Below are 20,441 nucleotides of genomic sequence, written 5' to 3'. Positions count from 1 at the left end.
ATTTAATGCCTGGTGACTGAACAGCCTCATTCAATTTTCAATAAACACGTTATGTTGAGCTATTTTGGGTTACTTTTGAGTTGTGTTTAAAAATTGGGTTGCATGTGGACTCGTTTTTTGCTACACAAAATCTGGCAGCACTAATAGGTCTAGCTCATCAAACAAAATAAAAGTTTGAAGGTGATTTTATGGTGCTCCTTGTCTGACATGTCTGTTTTTGTTGCAATTTGTGAGTAAACTTTTTAAAGTTGTTAAGTAGTTAATCTAGAATTTTTTAATCAGGTAAACCAGGGTGGTCCAAGACTGCGAACATGAAGGGCCACATTAGGGTCTGAGAAAAACTTCACGGGCCGCATAGTGAGAAATGATAACGCTTTGCTGAAAGTAGAAACGTTAAGTAACAACTTAACTAGGTTGCGATTTTGAACTTCTTTTCTATAGATTTCGATCTGTTTTAGCTACATTCTTACTGTTTGCAGGCTATGAACATTAACAAATCTTGTCGCTGACAAAATACAGTTGCAATGAAAGGACTGAGTTTGCTGTTCTGATTGACCTGATGTTTTGCTGCACGCCTAACTCAGTTTTTAATCTCTGCTTGCGACTCAAAAAGTGATTTTCAGCTAGTAAAAAAGATACGATACATAACACGTTAACAAATTAGCAAACCAAAACAATTTAGTGTTATTTGCTTTTGTATAGTGTCGATCTCTGGTTTAAATCCAGTGGTCGACAAACGTAAGCAGGCATCCAGGGTTTCATCAGCCATTCTGTTCCATGTGTCGCTTTTTAACCCTTAAAAGGTTGGGCTCCTGGAGTCTTGCTCAGTTTGTGGGGGGGCTGTTGATTCTTCTTAAGCTTTAGGAGTGATATCTCTGTTATTTTTTAAGGCACGGTTTCAAAATTTGGGATTCACTTTGTAAAATTATTCATGCTGAGCATATCCAAAAATTAAACTATGTGAATTTTAGACCTGCTCATATACGTTGAAATGTTGAGGTGACTTATGACGTTTGGATTATTTTGCGATTGCGTGAGTTTACACATTATTTTTTGGTAGAGTAATGAAGAACATACATTGCGATATTGTGATTAAAATTTTTTTACATTATCTCAATTTAAATCTATATTTTTCATGCAAAATAATATAATAATGCAAAATAACATATAAATAGAATATGAAATATTTCAAAGGATGTGCTGAGAAATGCCTTATATCTCTTAATGTATAACCTTTATACCAGTGGTTCCCAACCGGGGTGCCAATTGCAATGCTCAAGGGTGCCGCGAGATATTGCAATACTGCGGCCCATTCTTTATTTTAACTTTAAGTTTAACCCGTTAAATGTGGAATTTATTTATTTAGTTTAACTCTAATCCGCAGTAAGCCTTTGTTTTCTCACCCAGGAAAAACAGCGTGAAAGAGATTTGGACTTGTTGCTGTTCTTTCCATAAAAACGTTTGAAACGCATCATTTTTGCCAGGTTTCACGGCGCACAAAGTCAAATTGCAGTGATAGAATATCGGATTGTGTGACCCAGCACGATTATAAAATTGTACGATTGTTTACGAACCATTATAAAATAGGAAAGGTTTGCATGGGGGATACAAGCACGATACATAGCTAATCGAGAAAAGGCTAAGTTATAATTAATTTGTTCTTTATACTTATGAATATATTTTGTGAATTGCTTTGCGATTACAATTGGGTCTCCAAATTAGTGTATAGGCTATTTAGTAGATATCTTCGACCATTTAAACAACGTAAATGGCAAAAACGAAACTCCGTTAACTTCTACCGATAAATTGAAAGCACTGAGAGAAAAACTGCAAATGTGGTCCTTAATAGTGGAGAACGGAAACTTTGACATGCTTTCACGTTTCTCTGAAATGAAGAACAAAGAAGTTGTCTCACTAATAAGTAACTCGGCAAATAAAATTGTTGGAAGAAAAAATCGAGAAGTATTTTCTCAGCTTGTCCACGGAAAATTACGCATGGGTGAGAAATCCATTTTTACTGGACTCTCATATTGTTTTGAATCTTAACACTTTAGCTGCCAGCGTTTTGAAAAAGTGAGAGAAGTTCTCCTCTTTCTCTGGTTGCCATGGTAATGAAAAAATGGGTTGCCAAACTATTGAAACGCACTTTGAAATTTTGGAGCAAATCGGTGTTGCAATTGATCGTCGAAATGACCATTGCATTTACAAGCGCGCCAGTCAGCAAAACAGTTTTTTTTTGCATTGAATCAACCTGTTCAGACGTGAAATCAATGTAAAGAAAAACGATAGGCCGAGTGATTCAACGTATTCAAACATTGAATCAATGTAAATACGAACTGTTAGGCTAATTCGGTTCTTTGAACAAATCGAATGGCTTTTGTAAATATTTCTCAGTTGCAACTTATACCTGGTCAGCAAAAGTTCCTTTTTTACACGATTTCAACATCTGGCGACGATGAAATGGTGTAAAAATGACAATTTTTGCTGGCCGGTAGCTAGGCTACTGTACGGTACCGAAGTTTAACTTAACCAACTAGGCGATTGCAAACATATTTCCTTTCGATGAAACCTATAGGCTACCACGTTTGGTTTGCCTTTACATTACATTCAAAAGTTTTGTTGACATCATAACATAGTCATAGCCTATATTCATAAGAAAATGCTTGCTTGGATTTTTTTAGCGACTAGGGTTAAATAGCCTACAGGACTTCTAGCTAGTATCAGTAAGCAGTCTAGTCTAGTGACTCTAAATGAATAGGTAAATTAGTCTAAACCTTAAAAAATAATAGAATATTTCAATTACCTTGCTGCATAAAAAGTAAGCTCTTTTACATGACCTATGTGCATTGATCAATATACTAGTAGCCTGGCATCATGATCCCAGTATAAGAATTTCTACACCTCGAAGTCATTGCTGTATTTCAAGCTTTGTTCACACAGATTGGTGTTTTGACTTTTATATAATTTTAAGAATTTGGCGGGGAAATAGGTTAAAAATCGTTTTTTTTTGGTTTAAAATTGAAGCAACCTGTCAGGCCCCCAGACTGGCAACACATTAAGATTTTTGGGGCATTGTGACGTCATGTGACGTTAAATTACATCACAATTGCACGAGCTAACTCGTTTCCAGCAGCAGAACTGTTAAGAAGAAGAATTAATTGACATTTGTAACAATGGAAATTTTAAGCTTATGCACAAGCAGATGCCTCTCGATGAGTTCTGGATAAAAATTCAAAATGAATATCCTTGCGTTGGAAAGAAAGCTATTGTTCTTTCGCTGCAGTTTTCCACGTCATACCTATGTGAGAGTGGATTTGCCGTATTAACGAACATAAAAACTAAAAAACGAGAACGACTGCTCATAGTCGAGGAAGAAATGCGAGTGGCTTTATCGAATGTGCCCCCAGATATTAAGGGACTTTGTGCAAGAAGTCAAGCCCAAATTTCACACTAACATTTGAATAAATACATTTATTTACGCGCTCTATACTGTACAACTCATTCTGTGTCATTTCATACAGTGATTTGAAATACAGAAATCTCATAAAATTGACCCAGTTTTGCCAGGGTGCCGCAAACTATTTATATCTTTGATAGTGTGCCGCAAGGTCAAAAAGGTTGGGAACCACTGCTTTATACGCTCAAAATTTCAGCTCAATAAAGGTGAATAAAAGTTAGCAAAAGTCAAGAAATCTCGTAGTCGCAGCCTCAGTGGTTTTAGAGATACAACTGTTGATACAAAAAAGTTGAATTGACAGCCCCCTCCCAACCTTCAAAGGGTTAATCACTTCATAACAGAGAAAGTGCTAGCAACAAAAGCAAAATATCAACACACGTTTGTGTCGTCACAAACCGACATTGTTCCCTCATAGTTACCTATTGACCCGATTATGCGCGACTTATTTAGGGTTGTGGCGAATGTAATGTATTTATAAAACGTAGGTGTATTTTTAAACCTTGGGTTTAGCACTGATAATTCCGGCATGCACAAAGTGTTCACAGGCGTCCAAAAGCTTCATGCAGCCCGCGTGCCAGGGTTTGGACCACCCTGAGGTAAACGATAAACTCAAATTTGATTTCACTTCGTGTATTATACTTAACATTAAACAGATATGATGAAATCAACGTATGGGTTCTCAACTCTGTATTATGCCCAGTCGCTTACATATGACCTTGAACATTTCAACAATGGAAAAAAGTGAAGTACAGGAAAACTAGTAAGGGTGTGGCACGAAACAGCTTAATGCACTTTCGGGCTTTTGCTTTTTTTCGGTACCACAAACCTAAGTTGTTTCTGGTAGAACACAAGAGTCGACTACTCGACTTGCTTTCGCTGAGCAACCCAACATCGGAAGCTCCTACTCTCGCATGTAAGACAATGTCGACCAACGAGTGTGAGGACTAGTCACCCTCCCCCGCATTGGTGACTCCTGATGTTCAGAATAAGGCAAGGCACTCTACTTAATATGCGTACCTCTGATGGGTGTTATGTGGCATGAAACAGCTTAATCCACTTCCGGGATCTTGCTCTATTTCGGTACCACAAACCTAAGTTGTTTCTGGAAAAACTAAAAGGTCGACTTGCTTTTGCTGAATAACCCAACATTGAGCTCCCACTCTCGTAAGTAACGCAATGTTGACCGAAGGGTGTGAGGACTAGTCACCCTCCCCCGCAAAGGCATAAACAGTATTCGCTTGGTTTAATTTCAATCTGAGATGTATATTCACAATATCATTGCAGCATTTATGACCATGGTGGAGACTTATAGTACACCAGCTTCATGAAAGCTTTATCAATAAATCATACAAGTTTCCAAACATGACTGATTTTGTTTCCTTGTTATAAACTTTTGCAAAGGTTTTTAACTTCAAATCCGTTTTCAATTTACTTTGTTCATAGAAATATTAACTAGAAATAGCGTTGCCAGATAAGGAGTTCTGCCTTAATTTGAGAAAAGTTTAAAGCTGTTGAAAACAAAAACTTGTATTTTTGAAATTTTGTTTAGTCCTGTGCAAAGATCAAAACCCTAACCTTATTCCTAACTTTAACCCTTACCTTAACCCTTCCTAACCTTAATCCTAACTCTTGCAACACCTGATTGTAACCATGGCAACAAGTGGGTAAAAATAGCCACTTTCAGAAAAATAACTATAATCATTCATTTCATGACAATTGTTTTCAAAGATTGAAGCATGGTTCAATAATGAATGTTTTTCAGGTTGAATTTACAAAAACAACAGAAAAAGTAGTGGTTGAAATTTTAGCCATTACAATGCCATTGTTAAGTTCTTTCCTGTTTTCAAAGTTTGATCAGCCATTGGTTAACTCTTCTAAGGTATGGTGATAGTGTAACAATGTTTTTTTTTAAATACTTTATTAAGGGACTGCTACTAGATCAGTGGTTCTCAACCGTTTTTCTTTCATGGCCCATTTTTGTTTGCATAAAAGTTTTGTGGCCCATTCAGTTTTTATGGAAGAAAAAAATTACAAAAAAGGTTTATAAACAAAAGCAGCAGAACATTGCCTTTGGAATGTTGATGGAATCCCCTTGTTGAATCCAGGCGCTGACGCTTCACACTGTCTTCTTTTCGTTAAAAAAATTTATATCTTCATACTTGTAATTGAGATGAACTTTTTCCAAGTGAAGTTTCAGTTTTGATGGCCTCAATGAATGGTGTAAGAACTTTACAACTTAATACACATTGTCCTTTTTCTTCTCTGTTATCAAAAATTGATGTACATACTGAATGTAATTTTCATCAAACTTAAAGCTTCAAGTATTGTCAATTCCTCCCCAAAATAATTCACAAAATAAAATACTGCACGTACTAAAAAGCGGATCTGCAGAAGTTCGACAAGGCTACCGCTTATAAAGATGGCTTAATTGTAACCACAAACTAGTCTATTACATCATAAAGTGTTGTAAAAACTGAGTTGATGTAAGCTGCATGTTGCAATAATTAGAATGATGATTGCCACTTTGTAGCTAAAAACAGCAGCATCATTCATTGTAACTAAACAAACACACAAGTGTAAAATTGGCTATAGTGACAAAAATGAAACAAAATGTTTCAATAAATCTTTCAATTTTTCAAATATGTCTGTGGCCCACATCAAAATGCTTCTATGGCCCACCAGTGAGCCATGGCCCACTGGTTGAGAACCGCTGTACTAGATGCTATAATAAGGTTTGTGATTGATCACTATTACCATGCCATAATTATATCAACTTTCAACTTGAAATTACTTTAATGATTGTATTCAAGTTTCAGCAACCACTTATTTGTTCAAAGATTGTATTCAAGTTTCAGCAACCACCATTTTGTTCAAGTTTCAGCAACCACTTATTTGCTAATTAGTCATAATCATCAATTCTGTGCAAAATTATGAAGTTTTAACTTGAGATGTATCACTATATTCTACTGTTTATTACCTGTCGTCTAAACATAGCCATATTTTTTACTGTTACACACTACACAGTATATCTCATATTGTAAATATGCAAATGATGTAAGATTACACATCTAACAAAGGACAGTAGCTGGACACAGAACTCCATGTTTCTCTCTTGTGTATGATTATGTGTTGGCAATCACTCTAACTTAAATGACATTTTTTTCCTACTTTTTATCAATGTTGTTCTCGATACTTTTAAATAATTATGTGTTATGTGGCAATAAATTTGCTAGGATTGAATTGCATAATTCAAGAACAATACATCTGTTTAGTATTCAAGAATTATCTCTGTACCAAAGCTATGCGATAAATTTGCTAAGCAATTTACATTCTTTTTTTTACCTTTTATTTTTGAGTTTGTGTGTTCTCCAACCAGTTTAGATGTGTAGTATAGTTCGTTCACATTATTTTCTTTAACATATCATCCTGTTATTTTCTAGTGAATGGAAAGACTAATTTCTTTGACAATGTTATCTCAATGTCACTCTTGTCTCATGCTAGTAAAATCACATTTTCATCATGATAACCACCAAAGTTGTTTTATTTTCCATGGGGAGTTGAGCACTGATTTGTGATCACTTGTGATTTTCAGTTAACTTTAAACCAATTTTGTTGGCTGTGGCTATATTTGCACTATATTTATATATAGTGTAATAATCAGAGATGTGCGTATACGCCACAGACGTGCGGCGTAGACTTTTTGTTTACGCTAATGCTTGCGGCCACATTTTTTTGGATAGTTTGCGCTTGAGGCTACGCCGTAAAGTTTTCGCGTTTTTTTAGCGCATAGCGTCAACGCATACTTTTTAATGTCTTTTTTTCGCTACAACACGCTAATACCTTCCAGCGCTGCAGTTAAAAGAATGTTTTCAATTGGCAAAGACATATTGAAACCAAAACGCAGCAAAATGTCCAATGAACACTTTTAGATGCTTGTGTTTCTTCGTGGAAATTCAAAATAAAACTGGTTTGTTTCGAGTGGTTTATACCGTGTGAATGTTTGGCACCAAGCAAACAAAATGAGTTTACGCTAGTGCATGCGCTGACGCCGCCAACTTTTTTTACAAGTTACGTTGACGCATACGGCGTATGGTTTTTCGAACGTTTGCGTTTACGCTGACGGCGTCAATATTTTTTGTATGCGCGTACATCACTGGTAATAATAGCCTCAATAACGTTGCCAGATAAAGAATTCTGCTCTAATTTGAGAAAAGTTTGAAGCTGTTGAAAACAAAAACTTGTATTTTGGAATTTTTTTTAGTCCTGGGCAAAGATCAAAACCCTAACGTTATTCCTAACTCTAACCCTTCCTAACTTTAATCCTAACTCTGGCAACACCTGATTGTAACCATGGCAAAAAGTGTGTAAAAGTAGACTCTTCGAATTTTGTTTCTTTGTAGACTGCAGAAGCACCAAAGACATCTTCACCACCTGTTCATGGAATATCCAACACCAAAGTAGCTAATGTTGGTGGTGCTCCTCGCGCTGCAGCAACAGGTAATTAATGTCATTTTAAGTATTATGAAGCAAGTGTGTGAGAAGGAGAATGCTTTTAAAGACTAACTTTAAAGGTAACTTGAACTTCAGCATAAATAAGTAAAGCAGATTTGCGTTATTTACAGAAAAAATATAGCGTCTGCATTGTATTAGTCTCAAACTTCTTAAAAAATTATTAAGCTAGTAGATCTTTAAACTTCCTAGAATTGACTAGCAGTGATAATTTTTCAAAATTACTTTATTCATGCTGTAAATGAATTGGAGTGCCAAAATTTTATTAACAGGTAATTTTTCTTAAAATCAATATATTCGTAACCTCTTAAAATTTTCTATGGACCCAAGTGAAGATCCACAGAGATTATTATTCTCTGCGTAATGCATACACTGCTCTATGCTTGATCTACAACTAAGAGCATCCCTCTAATTTTGTAAACAAATGCTTCATTTACAACTTATTACAAGTACTGATAGAGTGCGACCATTCTTCTGCAAGTGCTTCTTCATTTTGTGAACGAAGATGCTTCAAGATCAAGCTGCGCTGGTTCGACTCTCGGGGTGTGCGCTTGAGCAACGCATTCTCAGGACTGCTCTCCAGTCTCCATTCAGTCGCACCTAATAAATGGAATAATTCCCCGGCAACAAGACTTCAACAATCGGAAGTTTCACTCTGTCAATCTCTATAATCGGCCTTGCGTCAAAAGCCTCTCTCAGTCTACAAGTGTGCGAATGCGAAACTGTCCAGGAATAACCTATCAAGACCTTGTCGGTCCGAGGATAAAGATTCAAAACCAACCAACCGTGTAATTGTAATGTTTATGCAACTCGGTTATACTGTAATTTCAAAATATTTAGATTTGACATTGGGCTGTGAAATATTGTGTGATTCCCTTGACAACAAGGTTGTCAGAGAGCATACAGTATTATTTACATTATATGTGTCGGAGACAAATGTCACGCTTGGCGTTATATAAAGGAGGAACGAACAAAACCAAGAAAACGACGTCATATGATACTTGACAGAGCTGAACTCATGAAAAGCTTGAGGAAAAAAATCATCCCGACTACTCTATTTTGAAAACGTGTAGTTGTGTCAGTTAATTTTCATTTGTTATCTATCTTTGCTGGGAGGTAAGCTCTCCCAGACCAAAGTAAATTTGCCATACCGGTACTTTTATAATCTATATTCTATACTCGCAACTGGTTTGATACAAAATATATGCAGTCGTAACCTACGGTGTTTTCTTCAGTTTGATCAACCCATCCCTTAACTATGCTTTATTCGTCTAGCTACCCTTCAAACAACTACTTCAAGAGCCAATTTTGCAGAAGCTTTCCCATCACTGTATGCACAACAAGAATATCACATGGTGAGTGCAACTTTAAACAGAGCTGTATACAACTTTGTTAAGGTAGCGCTTTAGTCTTGCAGTGAAGTTCAGAAAGGCAAAAACATTTGATACTGATTGCGAACCAGACGTGTAAGTTACCTTGCGAAATCACTTTCTCTAACCATTGAAGAGACCAACGTCATCACCTACCATTGAAACTCGGCCCAAAACGCAATTATTTCAAAGAAGCCAAAAAATACCCTGAGTGATAGCGCTTGTCAAATCAAAGTCTACTTCGATAATCGGAGTTCCCTGTTGACCTACTAATGTGTTTCATCTATCAAAAATTCGGAAAAAAAGCGTTACATAATATTTGAACGTTACCTTAAAAACGATTAACATGGAAACAAAAATCTTTGCGCTCACTCACAGCAACAATATTTATCTGATTTCGTACTGTATTCACAGAAGGTAGCGACCTTCGTTTGTCTTGGTGGAGTTGGAGTAACCTACTTCAGATTTTATGCAGTAATTTAGCGTAACTTCTTTTCTGCAAGAATTGGGGTTCGACGCAAGCACCCAAACGCATGTTGTGAATTGATTGGTTTACGAGGTGGGCGCATACGCTGCGGCATTAGATCAGTACATTGCCAGCCAAAATGGAGAAGAGTTCAGTCAGTCTTCTGTAAATGGCTCAGCAGCATAGTGAGTTAGGGATAATGGGTCTGTTTTGAGCGTTTAATATGTGGGCCAATTTCCCTTTCTGACATCACTTGATTCGGTCGAAAAATTCTGAAATATTTAAGGCGAAGGAGGTATGTCCCAAAACTTGCATAATCGGCAGATATGCTGTAAATGTAGGCTATTGAGTCGTTATTTTTAATATTAAAACAATCGTTTTTTCAGCAGTCTTATACCAGTAGGTTATTGTACTTTGATTCGAATTGATCGCGTGATTTTGCGATTAACATTTTCTTAAATCGTTCGAAGGATTTATAATATCGCCACATAATTTAAGAAATTTCATCCACCTTTTATTTCTGCAGAAACAGCTCAAGGCCGGAATACCAGTGCACCGATCTGGTAAACTGGACTCTGTGATCCTACCAGCAATATATCTGCTGACTGGGTTTGGCTATGTTTACACCATGTACCTTTTTGGCCAACTTGTTAAAAAATCTTAAATTTTCAGACAGACTAATTTATGATGGTTTGGTGTGCATTTATTCTATAATATTATCAATAACAAAAATAAAAGAAAATATTGCGTAATTATGCATTGAATCAACTGCTTTTAAAAACAGAGTCGTTACTATAAAACAGAAGTTTCTCCCAAAGCACGCAATAAATACAAGCAGTATGTAGTCCACTGCAAATCAAGCATCACCCAGTAGACACCTTCAGAGCATTCGTTAAATTTCACTTGTCGAATGATGAGAAGTTGAGAACCGATTGCGTTGATTTCGCAATTTTGTATCAAAAAATGAAAAGCATCAGCAGGTTTTGGTTATTGTTGGTTTTGGGTGTTCTCTACTTCTTCGACATTGTCAGAGGGGGTTTCGTCCTTGTTGTCTGTAGAGGGTTCATCAGCGTTGTCTGCAGGGGTTTCGTCAGGAGTAGCTCCGGTCGGGGCTTGGCCCCAGGCAAACCCACCAGGGCTGTCCGCTTCAGGTAATCTTTCATACTCTTCACTTTCCGGTGGCGCGTCGAATAAGTATTTCCTAAAAGGCAAAATCGTGAAAACCAAAAATAAGTCAAAGCTGCGACATGACAGGCTCCGCGCTTTAAAGTAATTTTCCGAAGAGTTGGAATGCTACAGCAAGAAAATATTTTGAATCTAAGACTGCTGTTGTCGAAGAGCAACTCGTAAATTAGACGAGGCAATGATTTTATTAGATGGTGTATCAAATCGAAGGATAAAGTTACCGGCATTCCAAATCTACACAGCTACAAATGACATTAAAAGAAAGCACTTCGCAAATTCGCATAACCTTAGGCGGTGAACGAAACTCTTCCAGCACACAATAAAATAAACCTGATGAAAGGGTGTGTCTCGAAGTTTAACTTCATATAAACCAACAAAAGTGTGAAATGAATGAATGTGAACCAACACGTAAGTTTTAAGGCGGTTTCTATCAGACACAGGCAGTACACGTCTAGTGTCTACACAAATAGGTGCGGTATTTTAAGAATGAATTAGCAGGGATATTTACTACTGTAGTAGCACAAAACATATTCAGCTTACAGTATTCTTGGTGTGTGAAGAATTTTAAATCCAGCATTTTGTTGCGGAAATACGTCCTCTAAAAAGTAGTAGATGTGCCCGCAAGATATTCCTGCAAACATGCGAGGAATTATTAGTGGAAGCTGAGATTTACAGCAAGGTACGATTTATAAAGCTTTGGTAGAGCGGTCGCTTTGTTGAACCATAGACCGACAAAACAAAGTAACTTCAACGGGTTTAACATATTTATTACGCAAAGAAACATAACATAATACAAATAAACTCAACGTTTTCGACACGTACTTGTGTCCTCATCAGGAGTTACTTTAAATCTACAATACCGTACATAAAATGAGAATTGTGAGATGAATATTGAATAGGATGCTTTTCTGTCCGGAGTGTCGTTACAGTTATAAGGCATAGTCAGATCTTATAATCCTCATTTTATGTATAGTTGGTTAGTTAGTGCACGCCTTCGTTCCCCGTATCGCGAGGGTAGGACGTCAGAAAATTTGTCTTGATGGCGGCTTTCCACGCACTCGTATTTAGTACGTTGACCGCCACAAGGTTCCCCTGCATATTTTTAGGCAGGTGTACTCTTCCATTCGTTCTACCTTGCCGAGCCAACGGAATGGAATATTGTCTTGTGGTTAAGTTTTATTGCTTAATTGGTACAAAGCAGCGACAGCACGCTATTGGCGTCACACGAAATCGTTTCAAAATATCACAATTTAAAAGTTGAAACCTCAGGCTTCACGTTGCGAGATTCTAAAACCACCTTAGTTACATGAGAACAATTAAACCGAAGCAGTGTTCCATATAACATTAATTGAGTGCAGGAAGACAGCTTACCAATAACGTCAACAATAAATGAATTTCCCAGCATGATGGAAAACCCGACCAGAACCCAGGGTAGGTAAGGCGCCTAAAAGTACAAGTCATAAATATCCCAATTTTAACAAGTTACTTTTTGTATATACATTAACAAATAGCAACATGTAAAACGTTTTTTGTATATAAAATGATAATTATTGCTGACTGGGTCCTAAACTTCTAGTGACATGCAGGGTTTACAGAGAAGCAATGCAAATCCGTTTATTTCGTTTCTATTTGGGCTGCACATTCAATCAATTTTTGTACCGATCCTAGTTCACAGCATACCAGGGTGAGTCAATAACTGGTGAGACTTTCTCAATTAGGTACTTCAGTGGTTTTGCTGAGTTTGAGCAACTGGTTGAGATCTCAGCTCACGGAATTCCACGCCAAAGGCATAGACAATCTAATATCAAAATGGAACAAGCGTGTTGCAATAAAAGAAAACTATGTTGAAAAATAAAAAGTATTTCTTGAATGCCAGTCAATACAAACTTAAGTTTTTAAAAGTCTCATCACTCATTGACTCAACCTCGTATTTACAAGTTTTTGCGAGATGAAGTTGTAGCAGTGAATCTGTATCATTTTGCATTCATTTCAACTTCATGTACCGCAATATAAACAAATTTCCTCAGCATTCTTTGAAGTGCATGGTTAACATTAAATTTGGGTTACTTCCCTCTAACACCTCCACTGCGAAAATGAGGGATTCATAAAAGTTTCGGCAACACTTTTGACTCCATTTGTCAGATATCGCAGCGTTGGCGCTCCCCTACTTTTATTAATCCTTGCCGAAAATCCTATTTTTATTTTAGAATTTGGGAACTCAAACCGATTTTTTTTAATCAGGAATTTTTTACATTTGGCAATAAGGTCCATTAACCCTGGTTTCCGCCAGACAAAACGGTCGAATGACATGACAATACATAAGCTGGACAAAAAAAAATGAATGACACACAGACTGGTGTGTATTGTTTGATTAATACATTTTATACATATATACTCACCCGAAACGTGAGTATTCCGAAAAAGCTCATTCTTATGTAAGGATTCCTTCTACTCCATACGTACACAAGCATTATGGTGAACGCTTGTCCCAAAAACACAAGATTGACAAATAACCCAATAACCTGCAGTTAATGATTTATAGGAAAATAGATGTCAAACATAGGCGATTGCATGAATGGGTTGAATGCATATGCAGTTATGCACTGTGCTTGCTGCGGTTACGCATAACTTAAAGATTGCTTTTAAGACAGTAATTGTTGCAAGCTAACCAAAACCTGAACAAAAATGAAACACGGTAGGTAGCCTACAGTAGCCCCCGCTACAGTAAGTCCACGGTTAATAGGCCCCACCCGCTTATTTAGCCCAACGTGGTTCGGTATGGAATTACTGAAGGTATAGCGCTATAGAGACTGAATATGTAGATAATCGTCTTTCGCTTAGTAAGCCCAAAATCGTCCGCTGTCGAGATGGGTTTAATAAGCGGGGACTACTGTATTAGACGAAATGGCCCGTTTCGGTTAGTCCGATTTGGTGAGTCCGATCCATATTTAGTGATTTTTTTAATTTTTTTTTTTTAATTATCGGGTACCGCAGCCTAATTATCATTGCCGTTTTGGGTTAGGGGTTAGAGGTTAGGAACTCACCGAATCAGACTCACCGAATAGTAGCAGACCCGTATTAGAAACCGCACATTAGAAAAGTTTGCCTGCAACACCTTTGCAGCATGTGTTAGACACATACCGTAGTTCTCATTACCGCATTAAAAAGGATACACACATGACTAATCCTCCTAACATGAACATGAACACAAAATCCGCTGTTCTATTTCTGAAGGATCCTTCTTCCAACATTCTGCAATAACGATATCTGTGATGCAATGCCAAGTTAAGAACAAACTTACGTTCAATGGTTTTGAAACACAAATAAATACAGTTGCAAAAATACCAACAACATTTGGTAAGATATTTCCCTTCAACTGTGTAGAATGTAGATTGAATGTCATTATCACTACGCTCTGGGGGTGGATTTGCTACAAACGAGTCCAGCAATTGTGCTTACCAGTATTGACATAAGTTTTTAACTTAAAATATGTACGGGTGGCTTTTTTACTAACGCCTTTCATTTTAATATCCACAAATGAATTTCATTGCAATAACTTATGTTTTTCTTTTTTTTTACTTGCTCCAGCTCCATGCCAAAAAGTAGTAGTAGCCAATTTGGCTTGCCAATTTGGCTTGGTACAAAACCTTCCTTTGCAAAGCAAGACCATTGAATTAGAAAAATCTTGGAAATCTCCATGCTCAAGATCGCATTATTCAAACTCTACCTACTATAAAAAAATATTTATGGCATCATACACTTTTCGGAAATGCACTAATGTGTAGCAAAACGGTGACACGCACTATTCTAGTGAAACAACACAAACTAACAATATTGACATGTGTAAAGCAATCAAGAGTTTAATGTTATTACACTTTTTGGCATGGAGCTGGCTATATTTGGCATGGAGCTTTCTTTTTTTTACTTGCATACATACGCTGTTATGTTCTATATTATAATGAACAGTTCGGAGCAAAGGAATAGATGACCCAATGGTCGTTTGCTGCTCCTAGTTAATCAGATTGAATTGTTCAACAATAAGCGTTTCTCTATGTTTGTGATGTAAGTATAACGTATTATAAAGTCTATATAACTGGAAAATAATTTTATTTCCAACTGTTTCTCATTAGTACGTTTTAGTGGACAAAGTCTAGCATTAACTCACAAAGTCTTGCTCAGCCGAGATTAAAAAGTTTGAGCATAGCTCTGGATGAATCTTTGTATTATTTTAACAAACCATATATTGAAACTAGTGATGGAACAACCTCTGGAATCGGCCAAACTCCGGCCACTTGTTTCAGCTCCGGCTAGGTGTGTGTGCCAACTGTGTGTATGGCTGTAGTCAAGTTCATGACCTTGGATAAATGTAATTCTATGTTTCATTGTGGTGTTGTAGTAAACGCAAGAATATACAATTACATGTGTTGGCTGTAACATTGGTCTTAAATGTACATGTAAGATTGAAAATAGGTTCAAGGAAGTGGATCAAAAATCTTCAATATCTTAAAAACAATACTACATCAGGTGGATAAAAAACACAAAAAAATTTAAAATCTACCTAGAAAGATTTACTCTTAAATGAATCCCTTTAAAGTTTAAAGGACCGTAAGGATTACCATAACACAATGTTATCCAGTTCCCTGTTACACCACTGCTTGATAAGAGTGGTGTACCAAAAACCTGGGCTGTTAAGAGGATAATTTGGGTCCAGTATGAATGAGACTCTCAGGCCCCAAGTTCAGACATTTCTAAGAAAACGCACCATATCTTGCAAATACGAGGTGGTTTCTGCAAGTTCATAAGCCCCTTGGAATGATTACAGATTCTCTTAAAATTATCCAGGGTCCAAAAATACCCTCTGGACCACCCTGTCAATGCTACTGCCAACAGCCGCTTGGTTAAAACATTGATTATAAGATAGATGTTAACAAAGACTGGAAGTTCCGGTCGGAGTTGACATTCTCTGGCCGAAACATCCTGCCTCTGGCCAAAATCTTGCATACATTGCATCACTAATGGAAACGTCTCCATTAATTAAAACAAGTTCAAAAAGGATACAAAAATAACATGTTAAAAAAGAAATTGAACTCGAGCTTTCCAAAGAACAGGAAATTTGTGAAAAGCCTCCATACTTCATAGTGATGGAAAATAAGGGATGGATTGAAGTAGATTTGAAATGGAGAAATGACATCCAATTGCTGTGAACAACAATTAGTCGATTAGAAAAGACAATAAAATGTAGCAATGTTTACGAAGAGCCATTATCTTGTGGGGATATTATGCTGTGGAAAAATTGAAAGTCTATGGTGGGTTTATATCTACCATTATAAATTTATGATTTAACATCTCCTGTTTCACTAAATTGTGAGGGCTAAGAGCAAACGAATGTCTATTCCAGCTGGCAGCATTTTACATACCACCTGGTCCTGAAGGTCGGCTGAGATGAGATCAACCGACTACAGATCTTTCCAGATTAAGCCAATGCTTCTTAAGATGTATTCATAGATTATTCCCATCAATGTCCAAACATTAAATTTTCTTTGGCCACACAACTTCTACTCTGTGTTACGTGTCCAAACCAACACAGCCTTCTTCATCTGCTTTATTAAGAGTCTAAGAATGGGTTCACACAAAACAGTGTGAATCAGGCTAAATGCCACTGCTTTTCGAACATGAAGAAAAAATTCACAGACTTACCCCACGTTTTGCCTTAGGTTAACCAACCATAACCTAAGCAAAAATTTGCTCATACAAAAATACAGACTTCTGCACGAGTAATCGAGTATATCTAACTTAGTGGCAAAACTTAATAATTTTGAAAATTTGGCTTGGTACAAAACCTTCCTTTGCAAAGCAAGACCATTCAATTAGAAAAATCTTGGAAATCTCCATGCTCAAGATCGCATTATTCAAACTCTACCTACTATAAAAAAATATTTATGGCATCATACACTTTTCGGAAATTCACTAATGTGTAGCAAAACGGTGACACGCACTATTCTAGTGAAACAACACAAACTAACAATATTAACATGTGTAAAGCAATCAAGAGTTTAATGTTATTACACTTTTTGGCATGGAGCTGGCTATATTGATGGTAATCAATACCTGGTTTATTTTTTCTCAAAATATGATAATTACGGCCTTACAAGGTCACCAAATCATATTCCACAAGGTAATGTAAATATCGCCACTTCACTTTAAAAACTATATATATATCTGTGATACACTCTTCTGGTGTACAATAAGCAAAACTATCGTATGGTATTTCAGGTGATAATGCAAATTTATTTCGAAGTTTCATTAATCAGACTCTGCTGACTTCTTCAGAGAGCTAGATCAGGTAATGACTACCTGTATAACTGCAACACAGAATCATTTTGCTATATTGCAAAACAATTAACTATGTAAAATGAAACCAATTTCAAAAAGTCTCAGTCGTGTCTGACTGATAAATTGTCGGAATAAATGCAAATTAACAAAAAAACACAGAATACATTAGCATATTTTACACCGAAAGAGTACCGGTACCGTATATCATATTATTCAATTAAATGCCTGGTGAACAGTCACATTCACTTTTGTCACATTTTGCTGTATTAATGTGATGAACAATTTATCAAAAATATAATACAAGCAAAGCATGTGTTTCAGTAAGCTTTTAGTTTCTATTGGCTGGGCAGTTCAGTTTAATGAATGGTGTGATCTGTTTTGTTGTCAGATCATTTTTTTTTTTAATTAAAGATGTGATGTCAATTTGTGATGTGTGTTTTTATAATTTCAAATTTTTACAATATCAAAGGCTACATTTTGTATAACTTTTTCTGTTTCCACTCATCTCATTGAGCATACAGCACTTTAGATATTATAACTATGAGCCTTATGTGATATGCTAACAACTTGCAAGTGATTTAAGAGAAATAAAGTAGTCTACAGTACCAGTACATATAGCCAAAAAACTGTGCGTTTACTACTTAGATGTGGATACAACCTATTTCGTCCCCGTTTGGTTAGAAATAGAAACATTTCTAACCGTTAGAAATGTTTCTATTTCTAACCCTCAATAAGGATGCAACCTATTTTGTCTCCTGAAAAGATCAAGAAAGTTTTTGAAATGTTTCGGCAACTACAATCAACGACTTTGGCTCTGTTGTATTTTTTGTTCAATCTTTTCAGGGGATGAAATATGTTGCAAACGCGTTTACTTTGCTGTAACAACCAGTGCGCAACCGCATTTCTAGAGGTCTACGGTGCGTCTACTGAGGTAGAAAAGATCAAGAAACACTGCATTAGAGAAAGGATTAGTATAATGATACAAACAGTGGAAAATTTAGTTTAATGCCGCTAGTGGTACACCACTACTTTAATGCTACAGAGTGACTTCGCGTAAATGAAATCATTATTTTGTAAAAAACATTTCAGAAATAGTGTTAATTGTCATCAGTTTCCTGTACCGGGTATATCAAATAAATTGAAAAGCTCAAATCTATAAATACTTACCACAGCAAGTGTGGTGAAAAGACATGCAGTTGTGTAGGTTCTGGTCACAATGGGAATTCGCATATACTCTTCTTGAAATGAAACGTGAGCCATATCAGAGTTATCATACACAGCAACAAGAAGAAACTTTAAACTTCTTTTTATTGAAATACTTCCCAGCATAAAATCTCAAACAAACGCAATATTATCTCTAATCTTTTTCAAAATACCGATAATGGAGTTCAGTCTGTTGACTTCTCAAACGAAAGGTGATGGACACGTAGGCTATGCAGTGTAGTCAATCAGTGATGTAAATTTGTCCTGTGAACTCTTGCGTCATAAAGCAATTGAACCATGACCAAGTGAGAGTTGAGTGATATTAATAAAAAGAAGAGGAAATGGTTGTTTTTATTTGCAAAGAAATTTATTCTCACACGAGTCAGTTCAATCATATATTGCTAAAATCGATTTCGATCAGCTAGAAGCTAGATCATCTTCAGTTAAGCTAAGCTGGAAGCAAACAGCACAAAATTCAAATGATGAAAGTGCAAAGAAATGAAAAAACGTTTTACTCTAGCTACATTAAAGAATTAATGTAAAGACCTAACAATCAAAGACGAAATAAAAGGAAAATTGCACGAAAGAGTATGGTATACTATTGTAAGGCCTACCATCATAAGCCTAACCAGAAACACATTGTTCAACAATACGAAAAAACATGGACAGAGCGATTTGGACCTAGTCAACCACAGAAAAACATGGGAAAAAAATTCGACGACAAAATTGTATGGGCTACGTCATTCCCTGATAAACTGAAACTTACCAATAAAGAACGCAAACTAAACCACACTTCTATGATTGTATACAAAAAACCTACCACATTGACTCAGATACTGACAAATTTTAAAAGCCTTTCATTGAACACAAGCTCTAAGATTGGATCATCTCAACCCTGCGGAAAATGCTCCCTTTGCGGCAATCGTGGCAAATACGGCAGTATGGTCACTGCTACAAATCATCTCATCACAAAATTAGGAAAAACTATACCACTGAAACAAAATTTAAAGGGGACCTGAAATGAAAAATTAAAATTTTTTTGGTGATTCTTTACTGTTTAAGTATTACATTTTTCGAAAAAATTTTGTGATATGCCTTTTTGTTTGAGAGATATAACCAAATTAAAATCGGCCACCTGATGGCGCTATGTGTCTTGTGACGTCATCGGCTGGCAACCAAGTAAACAACTTCATGCATTTGCCTTAGAAACGTCGCATAGGTCATTGTATATTGAGCATAAACAAGATGTCTGAAACAAGACAAGGATTTTTCTTTGAACCAAAAAGACGGCGACTTGACAGACAACACCAGTTCGGACAGCAGTCGGATGGAAAATTTGCATTGAAAAAAATGCAGGAAAATAATTTGCTTGAACCAAGAGTGGTTTATATCAACTAAAAGTAGCCTATGTGTTCAGAGTTGCCTAATATGCCTACCCTGCCAATGTTTTACTGTCCTACTGACCTGTTTCAAAGTCTTGTTGTTTTCTCGCTTTGCTATTCGATCCAAACGCCCGATCGTACTCACAGACCTGTACCTAGGTCGATTGAGTTCTGTGGGTAGCCTACTGTATTGACAGTGGCTTTCACATATCTTGAAAAATCAAAGACAGAAGAAACAGCTTCAGGGATGAGCAGGTGTCTGGACCTGGTGCCTTGTAGCTCTACCTGCTGTAGATCACGTTGGTAATCGCTGGCCAGAAAATTATTGCTGCACACACGGCAGTGCTTGTTTACAGGTGGGTTTCTGAGTTTCATCGCTGAGATCCATTTCTTCAGCTTGTCGTCATTATTCAGAGGTAAACGATGAAAGGATACCCCTTTGACGATTCCCCGGTTAGTACAACCGGGAGCCATACAAGAAGCCATCATTTTAAGGGTGTAAAAACTCCCTTAGCACAAAATTGTTCGCTGTTTCG

The 20,441-nt window shown here is 36.7% G+C and overlaps 2 protein-coding genes across 5 annotated transcripts; one reads left to right on the top strand and one right to left on the bottom strand.

The window, feature by feature from the left end:
* The first annotated feature begins 170 nt into the window (after nt 1–170).
* On the top strand, nt 171–10,554 carry LOC145771897 (uncharacterized). 4 transcript variants are annotated; one of them, XM_082583652.1, is made up of 5 exons: nt 171–229; nt 5,220–5,336; nt 7,858–7,954; nt 9,242–9,321; nt 10,329–10,554. In XM_082583652.1, exons 2-5 carry the CDS (start codon nt 5,274–5,276, stop codon nt 10,464–10,466), a joined length of 378 nt encoding a protein of 125 aa, XP_082439778.1. In that variant the 5' UTR covers nt 171–229; nt 5,220–5,273; the 3' UTR covers nt 10,467–10,554. The 4 variants fall into 4 exon arrangements, with proteins under 4 accessions (XP_082439778.1, XP_082439777.1, XP_082439775.1 ...); XM_082583651.1 differs by lacking the exon at nt 171–229 and adding an exon at nt 928–1,033; XM_082583649.1 differs by lacking the exon at nt 171–229 and adding an exon at nt 3,218–4,053.
* A 129-nt stretch (nt 10,555–10,683) lies between these two features.
* LOC145771896 (derlin-2-like) lies at nt 10,684–18,758 on the bottom strand. Its single transcript, XM_082583648.1, has 7 exons — nt 18,488–18,758; nt 16,046–16,185; nt 14,161–14,254; nt 13,387–13,509; nt 12,359–12,431; nt 11,528–11,618; nt 10,684–11,003 (listed from the first exon to the last, which is right to left on the bottom strand). The coding sequence occupies exons 1-7, from the start codon at nt 18,647–18,649 to the stop codon at nt 10,790–10,792; spliced, it is 897 nt and encodes a 298-aa protein (XP_082439774.1). The 5' UTR covers nt 18,650–18,758; the 3' UTR covers nt 10,684–10,789.
* Nucleotides 18,759–20,441: the final 1,683 nt, after the last annotated feature.

The sequence above is a fragment of the Aplidium turbinatum genome, chromosome 6 (genome assembly GCF_918807975.1).
Source record: "Aplidium turbinatum chromosome 6, kaAplTurb1.1, whole genome shotgun sequence".
NCBI classification, from domain to species: domain Eukaryota; kingdom Metazoa; phylum Chordata; class Ascidiacea; order Aplousobranchia; family Polyclinidae; genus Aplidium; species Aplidium turbinatum.
This window is presented reverse-complemented; position numbering and strand designations above follow the sequence as displayed.